Source organism: Tiliqua scincoides, chromosome 4 (genome assembly GCF_035046505.1).
Source record: "Tiliqua scincoides isolate rTilSci1 chromosome 4, rTilSci1.hap2, whole genome shotgun sequence".
In the NCBI taxonomy this organism is placed as follows: Eukaryota; Metazoa; Chordata; class Lepidosauria; order Squamata; family Scincidae; genus Tiliqua; species Tiliqua scincoides.
Window position 1 is genome coordinate 14373759 of NC_089824.1, and position 10594 is coordinate 14384352.

The following is a 10594-nucleotide window of genomic DNA, read 5'->3' on the forward strand; positions in this document are numbered from 1 at the left end:
GAATTGTAAGCTCTTGTTGTGCCAGGGAGGGTGTTTTCAGCCTGCAGCGCTCCCAAGGTTGGAGATGGCTGCTCTTGGAAAAACGCCATTCAACTAGGATTTATTCAGACCCCTGCAAGCCTTCTTGAAAATACCTGTTACACAAATACAAACGCCCTTGGCCACCAACAGCCCAACCAGTCATCTTGCATAACATTGTTACAGTGCTCACAAAGCGGACTGTGATCTGAAAATGCACCTCAGAATCCTTGGAATATCCAAAGGACTGAGATGGACTCATGCAAATAATTGTTTGGGACAACTTAACTGTCTTAAGATAATCCTGGATCACCTTTTCAACCAGAGGCACCCTGTTTGTGGAGAATATGATAACTGTAATTTTCTAATGTTCATCACTACTTCTGCACAATGCTGTATCTTAGGGCAGTGGTTCTCAAACTTTTGGGGAGATTTACTCCTGAAGTAAGTCTTTGCAGGAGAGGGCAGCAACGTGCTCCCCAGGATAGTGTCATTAAGGGGGGCGAGGGGGGTGCTTGTGTTTACAGAAGGTCAACACAAGCAGCAGGAGGAGCAGGGAGCTCCATGCAGCCCTCTGCAGAGCTCCCTGAGGCTTAGAATGTTCAGAAAAAATGAGCGTAAACAATGAGCTGGTTGTTTGCAAACTGGAAGTGGTTTGTGCTAGCTTTTTAAAACATTCTACACTTTGGGGAGCCCTGCAGAGTCCTGCGTGGGGCTCCCCACTCCTACTGCTTGCGCTGGCCATCTGTAAGTACAAGCGCTCCCCCTTAGCAACATGATCCTGGGAATTGCGTTGCTGCCTCTCCCCTGCCCCTTAAAGGGATGGGGGAACCTTTACACGAACTGGTGGGTCGCAACCCACCAGTTTGAGTACCATGGTCTTAGTGTATGACAGGTACCTGCAACATCTGCCAGGTTAATTTTGTTTTAATGAGAAAGGACTTAAGTATATCTCATGCCTTTCCTTTTTTGCACTTGTTTTAAACATTTAAGAGCACCCTGGATGTCCTTGATCCAGTAATCTCTGTCACGCACTGGCATAGAGCCCTGAGGGAAGCCATTTGAAAGTGTGCATACAATAAAGTATATGTTGGCTGTGAGCCTCTAATTAGTCAGGGATTCTTTTTTCATTGTCAGTTAACTTTATCAGTGAATATTAAAAACAAACACCCAGAATTTGAAGTAAACTACCTGTATTATAGATCAGGGGTGTCCAAACCTTTTGACAGGAGGGCCACATCATCTTTCTGACACTGTGTTGGGGGCTGGGGGGGGAGGAAGAATTGATTTACATTTCAAATTTGAATGAATTTACATAAATTCATACAAATAAATATATTAGAGATGGAACTTATATGAATGAATGAAGGTCTTGCAATAGCTCAAGGCCCTTAAGAGACCTTGCACTAAGCAAGGCTGGCCTTTTCTTCACTGCCACTGCTGCATCACAGACATGAAACAGCAAGCAGTGGAGGGAGCCCTCATCCCACAGCTTGTGCAAGAGGTCAAACTGTCGCCCTCACACTGAGAGCAGTTGTATCCAACCAGCATGGGCTCCAGCAAGTCACCAGAGGACCAGAGGCTCATTGGAGACTGGGGGCTCCCTGAGGGCCGGATTGGGAGTCCCAGAGGGCAGCAAGAGGCCCCCAGGCTGGGGTTTGGGCACCCCTGGGCTAGATGTTTGCTTAAATAAGAGTTCAGTTGTCTATATTCATAGCTTATGCAGCTGGTTTACTTCTTGAAGTTGGCCTTATGTGATCTGCAGAAACTTCTAACAGACAAATTTATCTTGTACCTTATTTGCTGTACATCTTCTAAATTCCAGGGGATAATTGACTTGAATTATCTGATTTAAATGGTTACAAGTCAAGAAACTTGGTGTACATCCAAATGAGCCTGTTAGAAGAGAGAGAGAGTGTGTGTAAAAGTTCCACCTGAAACCTGAGAAGCTGGCTTATAAATATCTTTTATTGGAATAATTTATTTTTATGCAAAATGTATGTGGCCAGGATCCAAAGGACTATGTGACTACTTCTGTGTAGCTAAGGGAACTTGATGTTTCTTGAACAGCTATTCTCCCCCTCCCCACCATGAGGGAGCAAACCCAATTTGAAGCAGAAGAGCTCAAAAGCATTTTGTGATATGGATAAAAGCCTGTCATTGAAAGTGGTAGCGGAGGGAGGGGGGAGAGAGTAAAAAAAAATCCTGTAAATAAGCTCCAGCCCTTGGGGTCCACTTGCAATGGCTCTTTAGACCCAGCCATTGCTTCCATTTTACACTTACATTCATTGTGGCAGATGTCCTTCTTAAACTGATACCCCTCTCGAATAGCAAATTTAAAGAATTACATTGACATTTCATTTAAATATATTAAGGAAAAGGTGTGAGAGAGGAGACCATCTAAATTTATATTTTTCCCTTCCCCCTTCCTGTATCCCTTTCAGTTGTATATGTTCGTTCTCTATCTGTATTCCAAGTGTCTTTGCCATTGTTAATATAGGTTTCCCTTTGGATTTACTACGCTGTGAAAGTTTACTTGGCCTGGACCCTGCTACGTGCAGTAGAGTTCTGAACAAAAACTACACACTGCTGGTCTCCATGGCACCTCTCACCAATGAGATTCGACCCATCAGCAGCTGTACGCCCCAGGTAAAAAAAAAAAAAATCCTGCATGATATTGGAGAACTGCTTCCTGTGTCTTGTTTTATTTATACATTATCTTCAAATAACAGTGTGCTTACTCTGTTTGGGCTTGATGTGTGTTCTCACAACATACCTTATACTTATTTCATTTCTTACATATTTAAAACGTTTCTGTGCTGTTTTCTACAGCGCAAGCCACCCTGGGGCTGCTATTAAGACAAATTAAAATATAATTATACAATAATGCAGTACTTAAACCTCCTCAGGGTCTCGTTTTTGTGGGCTTTTGTAATGCTGGCAGCAGCTCTTTTTCTAGGCACAAACACTGTCCACTTTTCAACACCAGGCAAGAAAAATAGTTTTTCAAGGCTTTGAACCCCAGTTGACTTCTTGCTTTTATTATGTTGTTCTCTGGTTGCTGTGTGCATTGTTTATTTATTTAGAAGATTTCTATACTGCCTTTCCCCAGGCTACAAACCTGGTGCTCAGTTATTACATTTTGTTCTTAATGGTGGTCTTTAGTATTGTGTTAGTATATGGGTACATTTTTCCCCCCTCTCTCTTTATTGTAAGTTAGCAAAAGGCAGAGTCAAAACTGAGCAAGTAAATTCATCTGATTACTTTGCAGCACTAAAAAGCATTCCAGTACTAGGGTTCTTGGAAAGCCTAGCTGGTTAGAGGACACCTTTCTTACAATTCCCTTACAACTCCATGCAGGTTTGCAGATTAGACCATTAGCTCTCTGACATGTCATAAGTTTCTAGTATTGCTCCTCATGGTGAACACGCTCCCTGTCTTTGAAAGTATCATTATCAGTATTTATGCAGTGGGCCCTGTACATCTGCGGTTTTCATCATCCATGGGTTCCAAACCCAGGACGACTTCCCAGATGTGACTGGAACCTTGTCCCAGTTGTGTCTGGGAGGCTTTCTGAGGCACGCAGGAGTTTAAAGGCAACTTCTGGCTTTCAGTGAAAGTTTAAACTCCTCTGGGAGGCATTCTGAGGCTTGGAAAGGCTGCAGGCCACCTGTGTGAGCTTTGGAATGGCTCCGGACATGAATGGAACAAGGTTCCAATTGCATTTGAAGCCACTGTGGGTCCTGCAGGTTCCATTATCCACTGGTTTCTGTATCTGTGGGGTTGGGGATCTGGGAACAGATCCCCTGCAGATACTGAGAGCGCACCGGTAAACTGAAAGTACTCTTCTGTCTATTGCTACTTGCCCAGGGATCAACTGCAGCACCTGATTGAAGAGGCTCTGTTGCTACTAAACAAGGTTAACAGCATTGTGTTCTCTTTCATTCTCACTTCAGTAGCAATTATTACTTGGGATGTGTTTTTAATCTTCCCATAGCATATTGGACCAGCTATTCCAGAAGTTAGCTCAGTATGGTTCAAGCTGTACATCTACCATGTTACTGGACAAGGGCCTCCATCCCTGTTGCTGTCAAAAGGAACAAGACTTCGAAAGCTTCCAGATATCTTTCAAGTAAGTACTGTAAATTGGAAATCCAAGCTCTCAGTATTGGTATTGATTCTGAAATTGTGGCTTCTTCTACCTACACACACAAGTTGGCTACTAGATTTGTAAAACATGGAATCCTGAATCCTGAATAGAGGTTTCTGTCTGTCTTTCTCCTTCAGAATGGTTGTTCTAGGTACTAGACAGACAGTGTTAATAGATCTTAGTAAACTTTATTGAGGAACACAAGAAACTGCAATACAAACAAATTTGAATTACTTCAGAATGAGAGTTCAAAGTCTACACTGACAATCAATTTAAAGAAAAAAGTGTTCTGTGGTTTTTTCCTTCATTTTAAAAAATTCTGATTTGGTAGATTCTGAAGGGACAGTATGAATACAAATAAATAATGTAGAGCAATAGATATGTTTATAACAAACTTACTCCAAATTAATGGAATGCATTTGTGTATGACAAGTCAATACAAGTAAGATTTTGAATATTTTTGCAGTACAGAACAACTAAACCTTTTCATTCAGCTAGCCGGGCTGAAAAAGAGATTGGTAACCATCTTGCTGGCACTCATTACAGAAGTAGACAGATAGGGAAGATTCTTGTTCTTGATGGAAGTCTGTGGTGTTAATCAGACTAGCTTATCTTCACTTTTGTCTTCTAGGGATATGATCGCTTATTGATAACATCTTGGGGGCATGATCCAGGAGTAGTTCCAACTTCAAATGTGCTCACCATGTTGAATGATGCTTTAACCCATTCTGCTGTTCTGATTCAGGTATGGAATGCTTTAAAAAAAAAATTTGACTGGTTGTCCAAGTAAATTCTAGTGGTTAATTCTGCTAAAAAGAGGGGTGGGCAGGCAGGGGTAGCAATGCTGTATGGAAATAAGACTGGCGATACAGCTTGTTCACTATACAAGTGTCAGATAGTGAATGGCAGAAGTGATAACTGCACAGGAAGCCCAACCCTACCTAAATCCCAGCATGGTGATAAAGTGGCACCAGTGCAGGCTACACTGTATCCTGTAGGGGATTTTTGGCTCCTGGAGGTCTCCTTGGGTTAGGGGACATTTGTCCCCTTGCCCCAAGGTAAGCCCCAGCAGCCGCAACAAGTCAACCTGAACCTGTGCCATCAATATCACTGGCAGAAGTCCGAGTTGATCTGTATAGATGAATCAAGCCTAGTAAGGGGGTTTGGATTCAGCATGTACTGTTGCTGCTGAAGCAGCCCCCTCCTGGACCCAATCTGCCCACCCCTGGCTTATCTCTCCATTCTGCCCTTCATGCGCTCCCTTCCACTTTCCCACTCCCTTCCACCCCCTGCTCTGGAGGGTCTCCATGTCTCCACCGGCACATGAATGTTGTGCTGCTGCTGCCTTCAGTGTGGATTGGGTCATAACAGCACAATCCTATGCATGTTTACTTATGACCCATTGTGTTCAATGGGGCTTACTCCAAGGAAAGTACAGATAGGATTGGCGCCTTAATGTAGTTTCTTATTTAAAGCTAGTCATTCTTTTTTTGGAATTCATTACCCTAGAATCTTTCGACTGCCTCTATCTTAGGAGTTTAAAAAAAAAAAAGATGAGATAATGTAGGACAGGCTGCTAATGGCTCTTAACCCATATGGCTAAATGTAACCTCCATATTAAATGGCAATGAACTCTGAACACCAGATCCTGGAGTGGGTTGGGAAGGTGAGCCTTCCAGATGCTTGTGGTTAACCACTATGGAAAATCAGGATATTGAACTTGATGAACCTTCAAGTGTGATTCATCAGTACTTGGAGCTCTTCATTTTCAAACCCACTTACTGAATATTATCAGTCATTCATTAAATTGCAAATGTATTTCAAACAGCAGCTAAAATATCCATATGGTTCCATCCATATAATTTAGTTTTTACAGAAAAATTTGCAGTGTCTTGGGAATCCTCCAGGGGTTTTGGTTAACCTGGCAAAGCTTTTCCCATTAAATCTTTAAAAGTTCGATTTTCTTAACGCTTTTCAGATCTTGAATGACTTTGAAATCAGGTTGGGGACAAATAATCAGTCTTGCTGGTCTTATATTGTAAAACATTTCTGTGCTACAGTAAGGGTTAGAAACACTTTAAAGCAAAAAGCTGAGGATTGTTAACAATGATGCAGATTTCATGCCTTAACTCTTATCTTGGTGTTTAGGGACACGGTATGCATGGTATGGGGGAGACCATCCACATGCCATTTCCATTTGATGAAACGGAACAGCAAGGAGGTAACTAAGGTGGAGGGTGGAGGATTATTTACCTGTATTGACAGGAATGTAGCTTGCACTTCATTTAGATGTATTTTGTATAGTTGCTAGATTTCTTGGAAGAGAATCCTGCTCACAAGTAGCAAAGTGATATCAGAAGGTACCTAGCAAGAGGGAGACAGACAGGTTCCTCAGCTAAGGCCCACAACAGATGGTTGTGTTCATGCCTCCTGGTAAGGAGCTTGGTGGTGGGGCTGTGTCAGAGTGTAGACCTGCCTTCCTTCTCAGTCGAAAGTCCTGCCTACTTTGTACAAAGCAGTGGTGGCAGCCGGGACGGTGCTTGTTGCTGAGATTAAGCAGGGCTGTACCTTTTTATTTAGTCGGGTCCAACTTCCAGAAGCAAACTCTGTTTCCACTACATGCCACAATGGCATTAGAACACAAACAGGGCTGCAGTTGATTTGTTATGATACAGTCTTGATGGGCAAAACTTCTTGTTTTACCCTGTACTAGATTTCATTATACTACGAGGGTCACCCAGAAAGTAATGCACCACATTTTTTTTCTCAGCCTACAGTAATGGTATGAATGCGAAACTTTAGATATACATCATTTGAATTTTCAGAAGTGCGCACACAAATTTTTGGTTTCTTCAGACAGATAGCGTAGCTGCAGCAGTGTTTCAAAATGGCGTCTATAAGTGATGTACATTACAAGCAGCGTGTCGTCATTGAATTTCTCACTGCGGAGAAAGAAACTGTTGGGAACATTCACAAACGTTTGTGTACAGTTTATGGAGAATCTGCAGTCGACAGAAGTACAGTTAGTCACTGGGCACAGAGGGTGAAGCCATTAGAAGGCGGTTCGGCAGAGCTCCAAGATTTGCAGCGTTCGGGGCGGCCATCCACGGCTGTCACACCTGACAAGACGCAGCTTGCTGATGTGCTCATTCACGAGGACCGACGCATAACGACTAGGCAGTTGGGGCTGAAGCTGTCAATCAGCAAAGGAAGTGTGGATGCAATCATCCGTGCTCTTGATTACTCAAAAGTGTGTGCACGATGGGTTCCGCGCTGTCTTACGGTGGACCACAAATCTCTCAGAAAAAACATTTCTTCTGAGTTGCTGAAACGTTTTGAAGATGAGGGAGAAGCGTTCTTGTCCAGGATTGTGACAGGTAATGAAACCTGAGTTCACCATTTTGAGCCCGAAACAAAACGACAGCCGATGGAATCTCCACAATCTCAATCCTCAATCTCCTCAATCTCCACAGAAGAAAAAATTCAAAGCAACTGCTTCCGCCGATAAGGTCATGATCACTGTGTTTGGGACTGTGAGGGCGTCATACTCATTGATGTGATGCCAAGAGGCAGCACCATTAATTCTGAAGCTTATGTGAAGACATTAACCAAACTCAAGAAGTGCTTCCAGCAACTTCGGCGCCATAACAACCCAGGTGAATGTTTGATTCAACATGATAATGCTCGGCCTCACACAAGTTTGAGGACTTAGAAACACATCACTAAACAGGGTTGGACTGTGTTACCCCATCCACCCTACAGCCCTGACCTAGCTCCCACTTGTTTGGGCCATTAAAGGATGCCATTCGCGGAAGACATTTTGAGGATGACGAAGAGGTGATTCGCACAGTGCAGAAATGGCTTTGTGACCAGAACAAGGAGTGGTACCGACAGGGCATACATGCCCTTGTGTCTCGCTGGAGGAAGGCCATAGAACTGGACGGAGATTACGTGGAAAAATAGGGAGTGTAGAAGAAACATCATTCTTTCTTGTGTGCAAGTTTCATTGTGTTCAATAAATAATTGTTGAAGAAAAAAAATGTGGTGCATTGCTTTCTGGGCGACCCTCGTATTTGGTGATGGGGAGGGGCACAACTTCCTGGAGTACTGCTCACTAGATTTATAAACTGAGGTTTTAGGACAAAAGGCTCCATTCAAATAATCTGGTCTTTATTCGTTTTGTATCTCTCCTGCAAAAGTTCTCTTGAGAACGTCATCCATTGGTTAATCCTGGTTCTCCTCCTTAACATCACTTGCCAATGAAATAGGTGAGGCATAGAGGTGGTGATTTGCCCAGGGTGCATCATGACTAAACTAGGAATTCAATCCATGTTTTCCTAGTCCAAGTCTAGCATTCTCTCCACGATGCTCCAATGGCTCTCCTTTCTCACATATGTCCTAGGATGGCGTTTCTCAAACTTGGATTGGGTCTCAATTTCTGGTGGGTTCTGCAGAGACCCTAATGAAAGTACAGGTGATGAAAAGTTCAGATAACTAATTACTTCAAGCCCTGAGGCCTGACAGCTGCTAACTGTCCTGCAAAGAGCTGCACTTCTGCAGTTTGCCAGCTTGTGTAAATATAGGCAGATGAATATTTGAGCATCTTTTTTCTGATGTGCTTTTTTTCCAAGTTCGTTAATAGTGGGGTCAGGTGAAGGCTGGGTCACATAACTAAGCCCCTCAACCTTGAGACCATTCATCAGGGCTGCCTCATTATGAAAAATGGTTTGTGTTTTTTACAAATAAATAAAATATCACTTGCAAATAAATAGAAATATTATTTCTTTCTGGATCACCTTTAAATCTTATAAAGCTAGGTGGGTCCCAATACAGTGTCATTTTAAAAAGTGGGTCCCAGTCCTAGAAGTTTGAGAACCACTGTCAGAGGAAGCCAAAGAGTAAGGTGAATCAAGAGGATGTTTGTGGAACATAAGAATGAATCTAACTCTGGTTGTGGTTCCACATTCTACTTGAAAAGGCAACAACCTTTGATTTCTGAGCCATGGTGACCTGTTGGTGTGTTACTTATGGAATTCCAGAAAACCCAGCATTGCATGTTATTTATCAGGAATGTTCAGTCCTTAAGCTCTGTCAGTGAAGCTGCTGAGCTGCTGTTCTCTATTTATGAATTCACGGGAAGGACGTCATGCAGACATGGTCCTTAATCTGTGCTAAATGGCAGGGCTTCGCTGAGTTTGAGTTCTCTTGCCTTTGCTGTTACTAGGGCTACTCAAACATGTGCAGAGTGACTTTTCTTTATTGAGTAAAACCAAAGCTAATGTTTTAGAGGCAGGGCTTCTGGCTTGGAGGTGTGTTTTCTAGGCAGGCTTGTATAGCTCTTTGAGAACATAATCATTACTCACAAGCATTTTTGGGGCTATCCTTTTTCCTCTCCTCCCTGTTCCATCATTCTGCATCTTCATCTCTTTATGAGCAAATAGCGATTCTTTGTTTGGGTTCCCCTGACACTGAGATCTGACTTTCTTAAAACAAATGGCTCGTTGTTGAACTGATGAAAAGTGATAATCTTAAACTACTTAGCCTTTTATCTAGTGATTTATCTTTTATCTAGTGATTTATGGTAATGTTCAGTTGGGTTTTTTGTTGGTTATTTTAGATTTTTCTCGAATCAATATGGGCGTTCATAAAGCATTGAAGATATTAAGGGAAAAGATGGATTTGCAGCACTTCTGTGGCTACATAACCATGTTGAATCCTTCCAGTCACCATGTTGTCAGAAAACTGAGTGATGCTTCCGATGGAAAAGGTTGGTGAACAATACATCTTGACTTATTGGTTTTGTTGGCTAGGGGCATTTGGATGTGTGTGTAATGAAAGACCTCAGAACAGAAGCACACTATGCTGAGTATCTGCTAGGAATCGTGTAGCTAGAGGACTCTAGTCTTATAGTTCTGTATGTGCAAAGTGTTTCTGCTGTCTCCTGTGGGAGTGAAGCACTCTGTGCAAGCAAGGACATCTCCTGTGGTTCATACCAAGAATTTTCATCTTGTAGAATCAGTTTGGGGTAGAGGAAAAGCATGTGCAGAGGACATACTCAGAGCCACTGGATCATAATAGGTATGGCTCAAGAGTATACTCTAAATACCTATTTCTTTTCCTTTTAGGTGAGCCCGAGCTGGCACTGGGCTCAGATGTAAATGGGAGTACAGAATCATTTGAAATGGTCATTGAAGAACCATCAATGGATTCTGTAGCTAGACAAAGTCCAGAAGGTAATTTTTAAAGTGGTACCTATTTTGTTGTTGAAAAGAAAGGTGTTGTCTAAGATCTTGGAATTTCATTCTTGCCTGTTGCTTTATCACATTTACATTGTCTGCTGTATGCTTTATGTGCTGTACTGATTGAAGCAATCTGTATCTGGAGCTTTGATGCACTACATAGGATAGACTGACACTCAAAATGTAA

At 42.4% G+C, this 10594-nt stretch overlaps 1 protein-coding gene across 1 annotated transcript in view; it reads left to right on the forward strand.

Annotated features, from left to right (window-relative positions):
- Positions 1-10594, forward strand: part of FAM91A1 (family with sequence similarity 91 member A1) — a 40238-nt gene that overhangs the window by 21176 nt on the left and 8468 nt on the right. The window contains exons 16-21 of the mRNA XM_066623479.1: positions 2519-2667; positions 4016-4150; positions 4800-4913; positions 6317-6389; positions 9786-9935; positions 10294-10401. Coding sequence (XP_066479576.1) covers positions 2519-2667; positions 4016-4150; positions 4800-4913; positions 6317-6389; positions 9786-9935; positions 10294-10401 — 729 coding nt within the window. The remainder of the gene's footprint in view (positions 1-2518; positions 2668-4015; positions 4151-4799; positions 4914-6316; positions 6390-9785; positions 9936-10293; positions 10402-10594) is intronic.